General features: G+C 42.1%; 1 protein-coding gene across 4 annotated transcripts in view; it reads left to right on the forward strand.

Moving 5' to 3' along the window:
- The first annotated feature begins 221 nt into the window (after window positions 1-221).
- Window positions 222-19,604, forward strand: part of CMIP (c-Maf inducing protein) — a 278,661-nt gene continuing 259,278 nt past the window's right edge. For 2 of the 4 annotated variants that reach the window (XM_073605536.1, XM_073605537.1), the window contains exon 1: window positions 223-786. In XM_073605536.1, the coding sequence (XP_073461637.1) occupies window positions 490-786 (297 nt within the window). In that variant the 5' untranslated portion in view covers window positions 223-489. Of the gene's footprint in view, window positions 787-19,604 lie in introns of all 4 variants that reach the window. The other 2 variants (XM_073605534.1, XM_073605538.1) reach the window with 2 other exon arrangements.

Raw genomic sequence — 19,604 nt, forward strand, 5'->3', positions numbered from 1 at the left:
CAGTACATGTATATCACCCATCAGGTGGGGGGAGGGGGGATCCTCCATGACATGTAGTGTGTACATGGTGTGTGATTGCAGTGTGTGATCTGAGGGTGTCGCGGTGTGTCGGGGATGGAGCTCTCCTCTCCTCCTCTCCTCCTCTCCTCCTCTCTCCCCTCCTCTCCTCTCCTCCCTGCACCACACACACTGTGTGCATCCTGATCTGCTCGCTTCTGCCATTGACGTCATTGATGGGACACGTGACGCGGGGCCAGCCAATGGTAGTGGAGAAGCTGCTGCAATCTTGTCCCCGTAGCCTGGCTGTGACACACACACTGACACCCGTCCGATCCATGCTCAGACCCCCCCTTCCCCCCCGGACTGGATGTGACATGCCCGGGGCCGATCAGTGACCAGCAGCGGGCGGCGGCAGTACCGGGCAGCGGGGACCCCCCGGCGGTGTGTTGGGATTGTAGAGGAGGAGGAGGGGGGGAGGCACCGGTTGCTATGGATTGTACGAGCGGCTCATGTGGGGGAAGCGATCACCGGCAGATCGAGGAGAACAAACCCCTCCTGGGGGGGGAGATGTCCGGTCCGGAGGGGGGGAAGGGCGCCGTGCCGTGCCGGAGGTCCATGCTTCACTTCAATGGGATGAGATACAAGCTTCTCCAGGAGGGGGACATCCAGGTGTGTGTGATCCGACACCCCCGCACCTTCCTCAGCAAGATCCTCACCTCCAAATTCCTCCGACGATGGGAACCCCATCATCTCACCCTACAGGACAGCAGCCTCACCTCCGCTACGGTACGTGGGGACCCCCCGGGGGGGGAGGGGAGGGGAGGAGGAGGAGGAGGGGACCCCCCATCATTATAATCACCCCAAATCATCATTATCACCCCAAATCATCATTATCACCCCAAATCATCATTATCACCCCCCATCATCATTATCACCCCAAATCATCATTATCACCCCAAATCATCATTATCACCCCAAATCATCATTATCACCCCAAATCATCATTATCACCCCCCATCATCATTATCACCCCCCATCATCATCATCATCACCCCCATCATCATTATCACCCCCATCATCATTATCACCCCCCATCATCATTATCACCCCCCATCATCATTATCACCCCCCATCATCATTATCACCCCCCATCATCATTATCACCCCCCATCATCATTATCACCCCAAATCATCATTATCACCCCAAATCATCATTATCACCCCAAATCATCATTATCACCCCAAATCATCATTATTACCCCCATCATCATTATCACCCCCATCATTATAATCACCCCATCATTATAATCACCCCATCATCATTATCACCCCCCATCATCATTATCACCCCCATCATCATTATCACCCCCATCATCATTATCACCCCAAATCATCATTATCACCCCAAATCATCATTATCCCCCCAAATCATCATTATCACCCCAAATCATCATTATCACCCCAAATCATCATTATCACCCCCATCATCATTATCACCCCCATCATCATCATCACCCCCCATCATCATTATCACCCCCATCATCATTATCACCCCCCATCATCATCATCACCCCCCATCCCCCCATCATCATTATCACCCCCATCATCATTATCACCCCCCCATCATCATTATCACCCCCCCATCATCATTATCACCCCCATCATCATTATCACCCCCATCATCATCATCACCAGTGTGATCCGGGGGGAGGGGATCAGCTCCATCTCATTCTTTTCATTACAAAAAATAAATGTCACTTATTTCCACACTTCTCCTCTGAGCTGCAAATAACTGACATTTTCTGCTACTAAGAATCCATCTCCTGTGTGAATGGAGGAGATCCAGTGCTGTCACCCCCAGCAACCAATCAGCATCCGCCTTTCCTCCGATGAGAAGCGGAATCTGATTGGTTGCTATGGTTACTGCACTTTGCACATCCATTTTTGCTCCGCTGACCGCCTGGTTAGATAAAGCTGTCAGGGGCCATATTGTGATCAGTGTATGTACTACATGTGGGGGGCCCCCGAATAGAGACCCCCCCAATGGGGGACATCATACAAGTGTCTACATACAGGATGGAAGCCGGGCCTGATCTGACGCAGAACCTCTCCAGCAGACTTCGATCGCTCCTCCGGGGGGTGATCGATGGTCCAGATGGCTGGGTGGTTGTGTGTTAGATGTACGGTGTGGACACCGGGGCGTCTATGGGGGCCAAGAGGCTTTCTAGTGTGACTTTGTGTCCAATGGTTGGGAGTGGATGATCCCTATTGGTACACCGATGTGTGCCGGAGATATACCGGTGTATGGAGAGGCTGCGTGATGTGCAAAAGACATCGGGGCGATCCATAGATGTGTAGTGACCGGCCGCTCTGGTTATGTATGGAAAGGTCCATGTATTGGGTCTGCAAGACGTGAAAGGGATGGATATATCACTTTGAGCGTATATATATATATATATATATATACATACATACACACTCTTAAAGTGATGCACATATATATATATATATATATATATATATATATATATATATATATATATATATATAGTGTGTATACACTCAAGGATATATATATATATATATATATATATATATATATATTGGAAGAGAAATAAAAAAAAAAAAAAAAAAAAAAAATATATATATATATATATATATATATATATATATATATATATATATATATATATATATATAATATTTAATATTTACACTCACAGTGGATGGGCATACAGTATATATGTCTGTGGGAAAAGAAGACAATTTATATGTATGTAGGTATGTATGTGTGTGTGTGTGTGTGTGTGTGTGTGTATATATATATATATATATATATATATATATATATATATATATATATATACACACACACACACACACACACACACACACACACACACACACACACACACACACATTTTGTCCATACACTTCAAGTGTGTTTTTTGTTTTTAATTTTTTATATAAAAACACACTCGAAGTGTATGGACAAAATTGTGTATCTATATATATCTCTATCCATAGTCAGTGTATGCATATACAGTATACATGTCTGGGGGGAAAAAAAATAATTATATATATATAATCAGGCACTTCCAGCATTTATTTATTGCACTGGTTCAGCAGCTTAAAAAAACAAAAACAAAAGTCTGGTGGACCAGCAAAAACATTGACTTCAATGAAAAAAACAAAACAAACCACTAGTGGTACTTGCTGCATGTGAGATGGTTCCTTTATCCTAGTTACAGCTCTTTTTTTTTTTTTTTTTTTTTTTTATTATTGAGAATACATTCAGCCCTCCTGCTCAATGTGTTTATTTCTACTGTGGTATAAACATTTTGTAATATATTGTATTTATTATCAGACAGGACCGATCTTAGATATTGCTTTTCTAAGTTTTTATATTATTATTATTTTATTTTGTTATGACATTCATAAAATTGAATTACATTTTGAATCTTTTTTACCAGTTTTGTTGGAACAGAGTACTGAAAATGTCTGCCATTGCAAGAGTGTTTGTTTCTGTGTGTGTTGTGTGTGTATGTGTATTATTTTTTTTTTTTTTACATAAAGAATAAAATTAAAAAAAAATGACATAAGCACAGTAATATTGGATCCAAAATTTCCCATCCAGGGCGTATTTTAAATCCAATTTCTTAGAAATAGGTGGTATATTTATCAATGTAAGCTTGTTTAATGGAAGTGTCTATGATGTCTTGTGCTTGTAGAGATTCCCCAATGCAGTGTATGCAGACAGCTCACTGCAGCACATTACTGGTCTACCACCGGAGTTCTGTATATATTATATCACAAGAGGGTTCTGGGAAATGAGCATTATATGCACAGACAGCAATAGATCTAACATTTTTACAGAAGATTTTTTTTTTCTTAATATTGTTAGCATGGAAATCCAAGTTAAAATTTATGGATGTTAAAGGAAAAAAAAAAATCTTAGCATATCTATTATAATAGACAAAGTAGAAATTTGTTTATTGATGACATTGCTATAAAGGTATGACTTATCTATGTATACATATCGGTTTATAAATCGTTATTTAGTCTTGAAATAGAGAGAGATTGAAAATGATAAATTATTAAATTATCAACAGCGAATAAGTTGGTATTTTTGCAAATCTACAATGCTTTTTAATTTTTAAGAAGCAGCAATCAAATTTATAATGGTAATTATCAAAAATGTATACTTAGATGATCTGATCAAACTTTTTTTTTTGTAATGCCCCTTAATCTCTATATCTTTTATACATTTGTTATTTACATCTTGAGAAAAAATGTAATTTGGTTACAACATTGCAGTGCGAAACATGTAAAACAATGTAACTCCTGCTGAACCTGGGTAATATTTATGAAGCACTTTTAGCTTGGGCCCTGGTTCACGTGTAAGCGTGGCAGGAAACACAGTGAATCCTGATCGTTTCCCGCACCGCATTGAGATTGCACTCCGTTCATGTGATCTGCCACTAGTGTTAAATGAATGACACCCCAAAACAGACGGCGGTGCGATTGCAAGAATCGGATCTCATGGGTGGGAACACCCATGTGATCTGATTCTGGTGTGGCAAAAAAAAGATGTCTGCACCGTTTTAGTGCGGTGCAAATTGGGCCCATACAAAAATGAATGGGCTTGAATTGCACTGCAAAGAATCGCATGTGATTTGAATAGGAATGCTGCGCAATTCCTATCTGTATCACATGCAGCATCCCGCACTAAGGTTATGTTTCCACTAGTGCGACTTTTCATGCGATTTGGGACTGAAAAGTCGCATGACAAGTTGTACCCCATGATTTCCAATGAGTACCATTCATATCTGTGCGACTTCAAGTTGCTGCGACTTCAAAGTAGTTCCTGCACTACTTTGGTCCCACTTTGATGCGACTTGAGGTCTATACATCTCAAGAATACACAGGCATTTCTTCAAGTTGCGGTCAAAAATCGCGGCAAAATCGCGTGACTTTGGGGAGGCAATAGTGAGAACATAGCCTTAGGGCTTTTTCACACAGGCATTATAAATAGGCGGTTGGGTCCCGTTTTTACCACGTTCTGGTTGCTTACCAAAATGATTAAAATAGGGAGTGGTGGCATTTGGGGTGCCCCGTTCAAGATGAAGATTCTGCCCGTGATTCCATATAGCCTAATGCAGGGAATGCATTGTTAAAAAAAAAAAAAAAAGTCCAGGCTTTAGAACCAATTTAAGTCCCGGTTCACACTGTCACATCGCATGCCATTCGCACAGAAATCGCACCGCATTCCTGTGCAAATCACATGCTATTCTACCTGGTGCGATTTGAACCCATTCACTTTTTGAATGGCTCAAATTGCACCTCATCCGCATGAAAATAGTTCAGGCAGCTTTTTTTTTTTTTTTGCACACCCATGCAATCCGGTTCAGGCAAACACACTGATTTTTGCAAGCTTTTGGGGTGGTAACTCATAATTGACGCATGCAGCAGATCGCATGAACACAGTGCGATTGCTATGCTGTGTGGGAAATGCACATGAATCGCTGCATTTCCCGCATCGCATCAGTGTGAACTGACACAAAGGTGTATTTGCAAAGGAAAAGCAATGACGTTAAGCACCACCCTTTAATGTTAGGTGTTGCAGCTTCTTGATTTGGGTTCACACTGGTGCGGTCCTGGGAACTGCATCTGATTCGAATAGGAATCTCACCGCATTCCTGTTCAAATCGCATGCAATTCTTTGCAGTGTGATTTGAGACCATTCATTTTGTATGGCTCAAATCGCACCACACCCGCATGAAAAAGGTGCATGCACCTTTTTTAGTTCTGCACTGGAATCGGGTCGCATGGGTATTTACACCTATGTGATCCGATTCTGCCGATTGCACTGCGTTTTTTTTTAACAGTTTTTGGGGTGTCGTTAACTTAACATTGACACTCGCAGCAGTTCGCATGAAGGGAGTGCGATTGTGATGCAGTGCGGGAAATGCACAGGAATTGTTGCAAATCCTGCGCCTCATTATTGTGAACCTAGGCTCAGGGATTGGTCCAGCTCTAACGGCAAAAGAAATGATGCGATGCTTGGCAGACAAACGGTTCATATCTATACAGTCATTAGCTAGGAGAATACTAGAACTCTGGCTAGGCCACTCTCAGGCTGGGTTCAAACGATTGCGAATTGGATGCGGAATTCCCTGTTCCTTGCTGCGGTGTGAACCCAGCCTTGTGGCCCGTACACACGATCCGAATATCGTACGACCGTTTTCGCTTAATAGTCGCAAGTAGTAATTGAATAGCTAAATAAAGTCATGAAAATTCTCGTAAACACAGAAAAAAAATTCAGAAGTGATGTCTTATGTTGTAATATATTTGTATTGAATTTTCGGACGACAACTATACTGACTAACCGCAAAATCGTACGATCTGGAATCGTACGAGGAAAATTTTCGTGCATGCCCGATCGAATGAACGGTCGTGATCGGCTGTCGAAAGTAGCGTACACCCGATCCGAAAATCGTACGATCCTTCCTCAGCCGACCGTTTTCGTACGATATTTGGATCGTGTGTACGGGCCATTGGACTTGGGATGGTCTACTAGGAGGTCTTGAAAGAAATCTAGTGTTAAGAGCCCTTTTACACTGAGGAGGTTTTCAGGCGTTTTAGCGCTAGAAATAGGGCCTGTAAACCGTGCACTGTGGTGGTGCGCTTGTGGGACGTTGGGAAAAGTCCTGCAAGCAGCATCTTTGGGGCGGTTTGGGAGCGCTGTATTTAGCACCCCCAAAATGGGCAGCGCTTCAGAAGCTCCGCAACACGGGCGCATTTAACCCCTTTGGGGTTATAAGCACCCTGCTAGCGCCCGAAAAGTGCCGCTTACACAGCGCTAAAGCAAGCGATGCTTTAGCGCTAATGCGACTGTGGCCCCAGTGTGAAAGGGGTCTTAGCCTGGGTTCACGCTAGCGCAATCTCTGAGATCGCATGTGATTCGCACCCTCCCCGCAGGTGCTGATCACATGCGATCTCTGAGCAATGCGAGTTCAGCCATACAGTTGTATGGCTGAACTTGCATTGGATTCGCACAGAAAAGAGTGCAGGGATTTGCTTTTCCCTGCACTAGATTTGGATCGCATGGTTGTTCTCACCTATGCGATCTGATTCCTGTGCGAGTTCACAGTTCGCACTGCGATCTGTGAACTAAAGTGGGGGTGTCAAGTTAATGACACCCGCAGCGGTTCGCACAAGGCAGAGCGTTGCGAATTTGCATTGCGAATTCTTTATGTGTTCTTGCGATTCTACTGCAAATTTTGCAATCTATGGAGCTGAATTTGCATCGCACATGGATCAGACTCGGACAGGACCCTTTTTTTACGCAGCTTAGATTCGCAACGCATTGATGTGAACGGCACTCCATGGAAAACTGTTATTAAAATGACTTGCGAATTTGAGCGATCGTAACAGCTCAAATTCGCAATAAAATTCGCAGAAGTGTGAACCTAGCCTCAAAAGAAAATTCTTTCAAAATTTGACCATGTATGGCCAGCCTAAACTTAATTGAACAACCTGAAGTTAGCAGCTGATTGGTTACCATGCACAGCTGCATCAGATTCTGTTCTGTAAAACCAGTTTTATTTTATTTGTGTAGTACATATATGTGGCGGCAGGAAAGGTGGGGTTTGACACCCAGCCACAGCACATATGCGTCCACAGTGGCCTTAGATTGTATGCTGAGAAATGCGCTTCCAGCACAGTGACCAAGCTGAGTCTCAGCTTCTGATCGGTAACAAGTAGAATGGACTCCTGATCCTGTGTGCACTGTGAGAGCCAACACACTGCAGTTACATGATACAAGAGCTGCATTCTTCCCATGAGGCTCCGTTCACACTTGAGCGTTTTGTAGCTCAAAGCTGAAAAGCGCTCAACAAGCAAAAACCTTTTTGTTTTCAATAGCCCTTGTTCACATCTGAGAGTCCTGTTGCTTGTAGTAAAACGCCTGTCGCTCAAAAAAGTACATGAGCTACTTTTCAGGCAGAATTGAGCATTTTTTGTCCCCATTGACTTCAGTGGAAATGCCAGAAAAGCACAACATGAGCTTTTTTTTCGAGTGTTATTTTTTGTCACTTGTTTTCTGCTCAAATATCTGCTCTCCAGCAGCACTCAACACCTTTTAGTTGAAAAAAGCATGAAAAAAAATGCCTGATAAAAGCTGTAAAAATGTGCAATTCTGCTAAAAAAAAAAAAAAGTTAAAAAAAAAGCTTGAAAAAAACACGTGAATATAGCTGCAAAAGCGCGCAATTCTGCTCCAAAAAAACACTTGATAATGTGACACTTTGGTGTGAATGTAGCCTAAAGCCCACTTAAAGTGGCAGCGGATGGTGATGTACAGGCAGTGTGAGTTTGGGGCTGGGCATCCACGTGAATGTCAGCTTGGAAGCGCCCTCTGTGTCCATTCAGCCGCTACTTACCAATTGACATGAATAGGACTGCCTGCATGGGGATTCACGGAACATCTGTACCTCCCCATGCAGGCAACCACGGCCCTCACACAGGTGTACCCTGCGGTATGCCTGTGTGAACAAAGCCTAATGCCGCGTACACACGGTCGGACTTTTCGTCTACAAAAGTCCGACAGCCTGTCCGACAGACTTCCGACGTACCTTCGGCGGACTTGCGGCAGACTTTCTTACGAACGGACTTGCCTACACACGACCACACAAAAGTCCGACGGATTCGTACGTGATGACGTACACCGGACTAAAATAAGGAAGTTCATAGCCAGTAGCCAATAGCTGCCCTAGCATGGGTTTTTGTCCGTCGGACTAGCACACAGACGAGCGGATTTCGGGTCCGTCGTACTTACGACGTAAAGATTTGAAGCATGTTTCAAATCTAAAGTCCGTCGGATTTGAGGCTAAAAAAGTCCGTTGAAAGTCCGGAGAAGCCCACACACGATCGGATTACCAGCCAGCTTTAGTCCGTCAGCGTCCGTTGGACTTTTGTAGACGAAAAGTCCGACCGTGTGTACGCGGCATTAGGCTCGGTTCACATATATGCGAATTGGATGCGTTTTTAACTGCAGCCAATTCGCATAATGTGAATCGAACTGGCTTTCAATGGAGCCGGTTCACAAATGTCTGGGGCGGCCGCGGTCCGTTTTTAGGGCTGCTTCACACCAGATACTTCCAGTTTTTTTTCTATGGATCCTGAACTCATGCACAGTAATGCTTTCCAATCGCCCTAATTCCCACCACTTTGTTGGGGTCAGACGCTTTAAAAAAAAACCCCAAAAATACAGCGGAAGGCGGGTAAATGCAGCAGAACATGCATAAACCTGAGGGGGAGGATAAATGCACTGAAACACATCAAAAAGTATTGAAAATGTGTGTAAACGTTCATGTGGTAAACTATATTAAAGGCTGGGATTGAGGTGTGAACTTGCCGTAACTGTTGTCATTTTATTCAAAGGCAGAAAAACAACTGTCCGGCACCGCGTGTTTCTGACCCGCAGATTTTTATTCCGCTTTATCGGTTATGTCTCAAGTTTCTCAGCGATGATACAAAAGATTATCTGTGTATCTTGTTGATCATCATTCTTGTGACTTTGACACTTTCAGTTTGCAGAGATCTCTGACTGGAAAATAAGTCTAAATATGGTAAACTTATCACATTTCAATTAATTGTTTACATGAGGCCTAGGCCACAGCACTGAGGAGTGTCAGGAATGGCTGCTTCTGGAGGAGAAGGCCACCCCTAATAAGAATAGAACTGATAGGTGATTTGAGGAATTGGCAAGATCGCTTAGGTACTGTGAGAGTGTGAGGGCCGCTTCGTACCAGGAATCACACAGAAACGCACTGCATGTTCCTGTGCGATGTGAGCTCGTTCATTTTTGAAAGGGCTAAATCCCCCTGGACTACGGCAAAAAGTAGTGCATCCGCTACTTTACAAAACGCACTGCAACCGGGTCACATGGTACTTCTGTAGTATGTGATCCGGTGTAGTATGTCTTTACCTTAATATGGACACGCTCTGCAGATCGCAATTGTAATGCATTTTGAATGTTGTGTGGGAAACGCACGGAATGCAGGATTTCTGCGCCGCATTCTGGTGTGAACGGCCCCTAATCCTGGGATTCCCTGTATCCAATTCACATGACAGGCAAGTATGATCGGCTCTCAATGGAGCTGGTTCACACAGGTCTGGGGTGGTCGTCGTCCAGATTGCAGAGGGGCCCTGTGTGTCTTTTTGGATCTGGTTCAGGTGCAAATTCAGGCAAAAATTCGGACCTGAATCGCCCCTGAACCGGTGAACAGACATGCACCGAACCCGTGGCTGCACATATGTGAACCCGGCTTAAAGATCAACTAGTCCTAAAAATTCTCCCTCCCCCCTCCTAATACCTGTACTAACTAACCCATGTATTTAAAAAAAAAAAAAAAAGAAGAAAAATTATATATATATATATTCTCAGCCTGGTCCGGTCATGCGATTTACCCCCCCCCTCGACAACAACTGTGAATGCTGGGAACAATGACATCAGCCATAGACTCCCATAGTGCAGCCATTGTTGGCGCTCCCTCCTTCCATCACCACTGGCTGACACAGGGGAGCCGGATCACCAGATTTGACATTTTTTTTTTTTTTTTTTTTTTTTTTTTACACAGTCGTTTAGGTGTTAGGAGGAGGGAGCATTTTTCAGACTAGTTAGGCTTTAAGTGGAATTCTACTTCACCGCTTGCCCACCCGTAGGGCATCACATGACATCCTAGTATTTCCGTGATTATAGCGCGATGATGCCTGCTCACGAACATTGGACAGAGAGCAATAATTCTAGCACCAGACCTCCTGTGTAATGCTAAACTGGTAATCTCTACAGGCTTTTAAAGTGTCACCCATAGAGATTTTAAAGCGTTGACATGTTAGGTATCTCTTTGCTTGGCGTGACATCGTCTTTTACATTCCACAAAAAAATTGGGTATTCTGTTGTGTTTTTGTTTCCTAAAAAAAAAAAAAAAAATGCTGCTCAAATACTATGTGACATAGAAAATTGCAACACACACCATTTTATTCTTCAGGGCCTCTGCTTAAAAAAAAAAATAAATAAATATGTGTATGTCATATTTTGGGGATCTTTTAACTTTCCAGCAACAAAAAATTATGATTTTTACATGTATAAGAGAAATTGGCTGGGGGGGGGGGGGGGGGAGTGGTTAAAATTTGAATTCTGAGATAACACTACCTGCGTAAGAAAGATGTTTAAATTTACCTGTGTTCATGCTGCTCCGCTCCAGTCAGCGGTGGCTGCAGGGGAGAGGAGGGAGCATCTTTAAGATTAGTTTTATAGTCTCATGACCCAATCCTGTTCATGTGAAAAGTACTCTAGTATTCTCTGCTTGCTAGCAGCACACACCAATTCGTATTATAGGTACTGGGGCATATCTGAACGCACGTAGGCTACACAGCACACATGCATTGCATAGTAGGGCACCTCAGTGCATGGTAATGCAACCCTTAAAGCCGAACTCCAGGGATTACATAAAAATGCTTGTTCACTCTAGGGCAGTGGTCTCCAAACTTTGATTGCCTTTATTGTGCCCTTGGTCCTCTATTCTATTCTCTGACACCAACAATCGGGGGGGGGGGGGGGGCATTATTCCTGTTGCTGACACCAACAATGGGGCATTATTCCCGTTGCTGACACCAACAATGGGGCATTATTCCCATTGCTGACACCAACAATGGGGCATTATTTCTCCAACTGAAGCCATCAAACGGGCAAGATTCCTCCCACTGACACCAATGGTGGGGCACAATTTCTTCCATTGACGCCAACGATGGGGCATAATTACACCAACAATGGGACACTAATCCTTTCATTGACGCCAATGGTGGGACACTAGTGCTCCCGCTGACACCAAAGATAGAGCATTGTTTAATTCCACTGGGCACCAGAACATTTTCCACTCCCACTGGCCCAATCTGCCCCCCCTAAAGTCTGAAGGACAATACAGCGCAATTACAGCGTGACATAAAATATTGCAATTACCGCCATTTTATTCTCTAGGGTCTCTGCTAAAAAAATATATATAATGTTTGGGGTTCTAAGTAATTTAATAGTCAAGCAAAAAATACTGATTTTAACTTGTAAGCAACAAGTGTCAGAAAAAAGGTTTAGGCTATGTTTCCACTATTGCGTCCCCAAAGTTGCGCTATTTACACTTTGCTATGCAATTTGTGTTGCGATGTCATGCGACCGGTGAAAACCATGTGAGAACAAGTCACACCGAAGTAGGAACAAAGTAGTGCAAGAACCTTTTTTGGAGTCGCTGCGACTTGAGTCGCACCAATTAGAATGGGGGGCCATTGAAATACATGGGTTTTGACTTGTCATGCGACTTGACATGTGTCAAGTCGCACAACAACTCGCAGTAGTGGAAACAGAGCCTTAGTCTTTAAGTGGTTAAACTTCCCTTATTTACAGACCGAAGTTCATCCCTTCTGATCTAAAAGAACCAAATAATACTCAGCTCTACTTGATATAATTATTATTATTTTTATTGATTAATATATTAATATCTAATACTATTATTTAAGAACATATTTAAATGTTGTAAAGTAAAAATAAAAAATATTGGTGTCAGTAGAAGGAATAGTGCCCCATCATCGGTGTCAGTAGAAGGAATAGTGTCCCAAGGACCAGATAGTTTGGAGACCACTGCTTTAAGACATAGATTCTTGTGTGCATTTAAATGGCCGATTCAAACAATCTTGTTTGTTAATAATATCTTTATTTTTAAGGTAGCCAGTGATCTGAACCTTAAGGCGCAATTTTCAATGTTTATAAGCAGTTACACCAACAGTTTTTTCCTTTTTGGGATAAAGGTTTTACATAAATAAAAGCTGGTTATTGTAAGCACCCCTGCCAGTGTTTAAATGGTTTGTCATATCTCTAACTAGTGCATTGTGCTGGAGAGCTTGTTCTTTTGAAAAACAGACTCACTGACCAGATCACTAGATAAAAATATAAGAAAGAAAGCCTAAAAAAGAAAATGAATGCAGCCATTACATCTAAGGCCCCTCGCACACTGCAGCTTGAAAAAGCTCGATACAGCTTGTTTTTTCACTAAGCTAAAATGCAGCCCATTAATTGTAATGTGCCTATGCACACAGGCGCGTAAACAAGCGCTGTGTATTCTCCAGTAAAAAAATAATTAGAAAAATCTGCATTTTTGGTCAGTAATTTACGTCTAATGCACGCAAATGAGCACATTTGCACGCAATCGTCCATTAACATTTTAAGAATGAGTACGCACGGGTGTGCAAAAATGCACGAATGCATGTGTGTGAAAATACACGCAAATACAAAAAAAAAAAAAAAAAAGTCTGAAAAAATAGATGCTTAAACAGGAGTATCGTGTGGAAGAGGCCTAAAAAATGGTAACTTGCAATATAAAGTTTGGTTTTTGGGTTTATTACTGCTTTAAGCACAGTTTCAGAGCTTGTATTTGTAGTTCTTTAACCACTTGACCTCTGGAAGGTTTACACTTCTTCTTCGGCCATTTTTTGTGATGCAGCACTGCGTTACTTTGAAGTTGCACGGTGGTCCGTTAAAATTTATCTTTTTTTTTTTTTTTTTTTTTTTTTTTGCCACAGTCTTCTTTTGGTGGTATTTGATCACCTCTGCAATTTTTTTTTTTTTTTTTTGCGCTATAAACAAAAATGACTGACAATTTTGAGAATTTTTTTTTTTTTTTTTTTTTTTTTTTACTTTCTGCTATAGAACATATCCAGTAAAAAGAAATGTAAAAAATCAAATGTATTCATCAATTTAGGCCAATATGTATTCTGCTACATATTTTTGGTAAAAAAAAAAATCCCAATAAGCGTATATTGATTGGTTTGCGCAAAATTTAAAGCGCCTACAATCGATATATTCATGGAATTTTTTTTTTTTCTACTAGTGGCGGTGATCAGCGTCTTGTAGTGGGACTGCAATATTGCGGCGGACAAATAGGACACTTAACTGACACTTTTGACATTTTTTGAGGACCAGTGACACTAATACAGTGATCAGTGCTAAAAAAAATATACACTGTCACCGTACTAATGTCACTGGCTGGGAAGGGATTAACATCAGGAACGATCAAAGAGTGAACTGTGTGCCGAGCCAGTGCCTAGGGGAAGGCATCAACCATTGTCCCTGCTTTGCAGAAACGCAGCATCCATGCCTTCCCTACTGACAAAACGGCGATCTGCCTTGATTACATAGATCGCCGTTCTGGCAATCTGCTTAATGATAGGTGGGTACCGGCGGACATGGAGAATGTGGTACCTGCAGATCAACTTCCACTTTGTCCTCCTGATCACAGCGGGAGCAGATTGCCAGTGGTGCGCATACGCGATTCAGATCCGGAAGTGCAGAATCACGTGATCCTGCGCAGCAGAGCCGCCTAAGTAAGTAATGTTATACGGCTGGCAAGTGCTTAAGCTGAATTTCCTTGTTTCCTAACATTGCCTCTAAATCCAGGAAGGTGTGCGTTCCCTTTAAATGTAGATAAGAGGTGCACATGGGCCCATGTCATAAATGAATCTTTACACGTGCTCTGAGCACAGATGGCAAATATAGTGACATATTGAAATGATGGCAATAAAATCATTGGTAAAACATTTTATAGCAGCTGCTTGAAGGATGCGTTTTTTTTTCTGATGTTTTTCTTCCCCAAACTTACGTGCAACTACAGGAGGAAATGTCACAGCACAAAAAAGATGTTACTTTGTGTGAAGGAACCACTACTAATAACACTGCCAAGCACCCAACGTGGATATATAGAATTGCATACGTGGAACGAGCGCCAGACCAAAAGATAAGCGTTCAATGTGATTTACTGATATTATGCTAAAAGACAGAAAATGCGTTTCAGGCGTCAAGGGAACTCCCCCTTTATCAGGGCTTCACCTAAAAATGTGGACCTTGAATGGAGGACCTTGAATGGTCACACAATAAGAATCAAGATTGATTGCTTATGCAGATACTGCTGGGGAGTAATTCTCCTATTCACACAGAAAAGCCTTATTTTGAGTCCATTCAAGGATCTCATAAGACAGCCGACACGTTTCAGGGGCCAAAGAACCCCCCCCCTTCATCAGGGCTTCGGTTAACCACTTGCCAACCATATAACTTAGATATACGGTGGCAAAGTGGCACGGCTGCACCTGGATCCCGTACCTAGTATGTGACCTGCCACTTCCGGGTCTGGGGCAGGCATGTCCTCTGCCAGGATTATACATCGGTGGGTACTGCAGACTCAGTGTCCGCTGGCACCCGCCGATCTTTTGGTATAGAAGGAGAACGGTGGTCTACCTATGTAAACAAGGGAGATTGCCGTTCTGTCAGTACGGGAGGCATGGGTCCTGTGTCTCTGCAAAGTAGGGACACGGATCTGTACCTCCCCCACAGTAAGAAAACACCAGCTAGGCACCCAGTTAACACTTTGATCGTCCCTAATGTTTAACCCCTTCCCAGCCAGTGTCATTAGTTCAGTGACAGCTCCTATTTTTTAGCGCTGGTCCTCAAAAAGTGTCAGTGTCCGATTTGTTCGCTGCAATGTTGCAATCCTGCTATACGTCGCTGATTGCCGCTATTAATAGTAAAAAAAAATATATACATAAAAATATCCCATAGATTTCTAGACGCTATAATTTTTGCACAAACAGTATGTGCTTATTGTATTTTTTTTTTTTTTTTTTTTACCAAAAACATGTAGCAGTATACAAATTAATCTAAATTGATGAAGAAATTCGATTTTTTTTTTCTATTTTTTTACTGGAGATTTTTTATAGCGGAAAGTAAAAAAAAAATATTTTCTTTTTTCCAAAATTGTTGTTTTGTTTTTTGTGTTTTTTTTGGTTTATAGCGCACAAAATGAAAATCACAGAGGTGATCAAATACCACCAAAACAAAACTCTATTTGTGGGAAGAAAAACATACATTTTATTTGGCTATACAGTGTCGTACGACCGTGCAATTGTCAGTTGCACTAAAGGGGGGTAAAGTTTCCGGAGGGCGAGTGGTTAAAAATGAGATCCTTGTCATACAGACTGAACATTGAGTATATGTTGTATTCTGGAATATCTCACCTCCTAGCAGTAGGCATTGCTATGTACGATTTACTTCTGAGCTGGTTCATTACTCTGATTTTCTTGATAAAACTTATAAATAAAGAATAAAATAAAAAAAAAATGAGAAATTGAGACTCAAAATAAGGCTTTTCTGTGTGATCCTTGATCCTTATTTTGATCCTTATTTTGAGTCCATTCAGGGTTCTCATTTTTAAAGTGTTACTAAACCCAGGACCCTGCATTCACTATATCTGGTCTCCCACAGTACACAGAACATGGAAATGCAATTATTTTAGTAAATATAAACTGCTGAATACCTTTTCTCATCAGCAGTATATAGCAGTCTTGTGACTTTTATCAGTTTCTGGCTAAAGCTTGTAGGAGAAGTTTTCATTCTACTCTGACTGTCCTATGAGGCTGCAGGACCCCTGACCCTTTGTCTGGACAGTGCTGATTGGCCCTGCAAGGGCTGATCACATGCACAAAAAAAAAATCTCTCTAGCAATACACACCAAACTGAGCATGTGCAGAGTGCCACCAAGGCTCTATACTATCAGGAGATGGATTGGTGTCTGTGGAAGAAGGGGGGGATCTGAGACGACAGGATCAAACAGCCTGTTTACACAATGCGCAGGATTAACCCTGTAGGTTCCACAGTGAGCATAACCAGCATATACAGACTGATTTTCCTGTTGTGGGTTTAATGACACTTTAACTGAAGCCCTGATGAAGGGGGAGTTCCTTCGACATCCGAAACTTGTTGACTCTCTTTTAGCACAATGCCAATGAATTAAAGTGGAGTTCCACTCCTAAAATTATTTTTGCATTATTCAGCTGCATTAAAAACAATTAATAACATTTGGAAAAAAAAAATTTTTTTTACTCACCTTTTCATGACTGTTGCTAGGGGGTCCCTTGTAATCTGCCTCTTCCTCTTCCTGACGCCTGACGTCATTTCCCTCGGTGCCCGTGCTCACTAGTGCTCCTGGGAGATGCTTGTCATCACTTCCCAGGAGGCAGTGGGGAGCGCCGAGGGCTTCGTTGCCATCACAACGGGGGCGGGCACTTCCGACAACGCCGCCCGTTGTGATGGCAACGTCAGAAGTGTACGGCGCATGCGCGAGAACGGGCGGTGCATGCTGGTCAAGCTGCACCAGAGCCAGGAAGATAGTGCTTGTGGGCTTCACATGCCCCCAAGCACTATGGAAACTGCCAGTAAAGAGGCATATAAAATATATTTCTCTTTGAAATCGGCAATCGAGCGCAGTGCTCTGTTGTTAGGTTCGAAACATATTAATCCTAAAAAAAAAAAAAAATTAACAGTGGGAACTCCACTTTAAATTGGACTTTTTTTTTAAATCTTTTGGTCTGGCGCTTCTTCCATATTTGCACGTTTTTTGTTGTGGTAACTTGCTGGGGTACCCACTGGAGGGTAGCCTTGTCTGTCCTGAGGAGCCCAGTGCATCTTGGTTGCCTTTTTTCTTTTTTGCCAAGCTTTAGCCTAGTCGGGTTACTTTAGAGACTTTTGTTTTGCTCAGAATTGCGCATTTGTTGCCTGGTAGACTTCTCGGAGCACCTGAAAAGCGCATAAACACTACTTTTTCAAGTGTTTTTCAGATGCTTCTATTAAAGTCTGTAGGGGGAAAAGTGTGATTTTTTTTTTTTTTTTTTTTTTTTTGCCCCAAAAGAAGTTCATGTATTGTTCTGAACTTCAGGCGAAAAGCAAAACTCTGAAAGGGAAGATTGAGGTTAACCGAAATCCTCGACTTGAGTGCTGTAGAGCTTTTGGAATCCGGTGATGGGTCTGAATGAGAGCTTGGTTCTCAGGGACGTGTCCTCCATTATTGACACTTGTATCTCCTCTGGATGATGGAGTTTACTCTGCTCCCAACAATGCCGGCTCACAAAAGCTCAGGTGGCCCTGGGCACCACTGAAAGCGCCCATGAATAAGAGCTTTAATCAAGGCAAACAATATAATGTACACAACGTTTTTTTTCTGAAAACAAACCCCATTTACTGTAGAACTGAAATTGCAGCTGGAATGTACAATTGTTGGCTGCGCAGCAATTGGTAAGAAGGCATCTTCAGTTACCATGGCGACTCTTCTTTTATAAGAGAGCCAGAGAGCATATTTGCATTTGTTTGTGCAAGTAAATGAAAGATTTAACCCCTCGGCTCCCATAGCCGTAGAAATTTTACACAGGGGAAGTTTGGACCCTTGGATAGATGCACTGCAACGTATCTACTGATGGTTTATGGTTTTGTTTTTCTACTTTTAATCAGATGATTTGGAAATGCTGTTTTTCATTTCCCCTTTTGATGTTTTATCTGAAAAAAACAATTTTTTTTAAGTTAAAGGACAACTGTACTTTTAATTCTTGTTGTTTAGTCATGTTTGACTCTTCCTGACCTCATGGACCATAGCTTGCCAGGCTTTTCTGTCCTCCACTTTTCCTCCCGGAGTTTGCGTAACTTCATGTTCATTGTTTCGATGATGCTTTCTATCCATCTTGTTTTCTGTCATCCTCTTCTCCTTTTTCCTTCCTTTTTCCCTCCTTTTTCCCAGCATCACAATCTTTTCCAATGAGTCCTCCCTTTGTATTAGGTGACCAAAGTATTCAAGTTTTAGCTTCAGGATCTGTCCTTTCAGTAAATATTCAGGGTTGATTTTCTTCAAGAATGACCGGTTTGATCTTCTTACCATCCAAGGGACTTTCAAGAGTCTTCTTCAATGCCATAGTTTTAAAACATCAATTCTTCGTGTTCAGCCTTCCTTACGGTCCAACTTTCACAGCCATAGGTTACTACTGGGAATTCCATAGCTTTGACTATATGGCCCTTTTTCAGTAGGGTAATGTCTCTGCTTTTTATAATGTTGTTTAGGTTTGCCATTGCCTTCCTCTCTTAATTTTAAACATATAAATGGATCCCAAGCAATGTAACCTCTTACCTATGGCTTTCTTTTTTCCTGTGTGTTAAGAGCTGTCATTACGAGTCAAGGACATTGTAAGCATTGCATTGTTTACACTCGTAGTAAAAAAGTGGGGACAATAAAGGCTTTATATTAAGGCAAAGTAACACAATTCAGTTCCATAAAAATATATAATTTCATTACACCAATATGTATATTATAATTTGATCACGTGTGACCATGTAAACATTTCCATAATACAGAGACATATCATATTCAAACCATAAGGGGTTCTACAAAAAGTTTTTGCTTGTGTATTCCTACTGACTTAGTCCAACACGTTTCGAAGCATAGTTGCTGCTTCCTCTAGGACGTTGCAGAAGCATCACATAATTCTTATATGCTGAGCATGCATGAGCCCCACAAGTTCCACTAAGCTGCCACCAGAGACGATGTATCCACCAAACCCACCATCAGAAGGAGGAGGGCATCCACCTTTTAAACATATAATCTGGTCCTCATCATGCACATCTAAATCTGCCCTGGTTTACATGTGCATGATGAGTTGCTGTCCTGGTTTATACGTGCAGGATGAG

This window comes from Aquarana catesbeiana, linkage group LG11 (genome assembly GCF_042186555.1).
Source record: "Aquarana catesbeiana isolate 2022-GZ linkage group LG11, ASM4218655v1, whole genome shotgun sequence".
Lineage (NCBI taxonomy): Eukaryota > Metazoa > Chordata > Amphibia > Anura > Ranidae > Aquarana > Aquarana catesbeiana.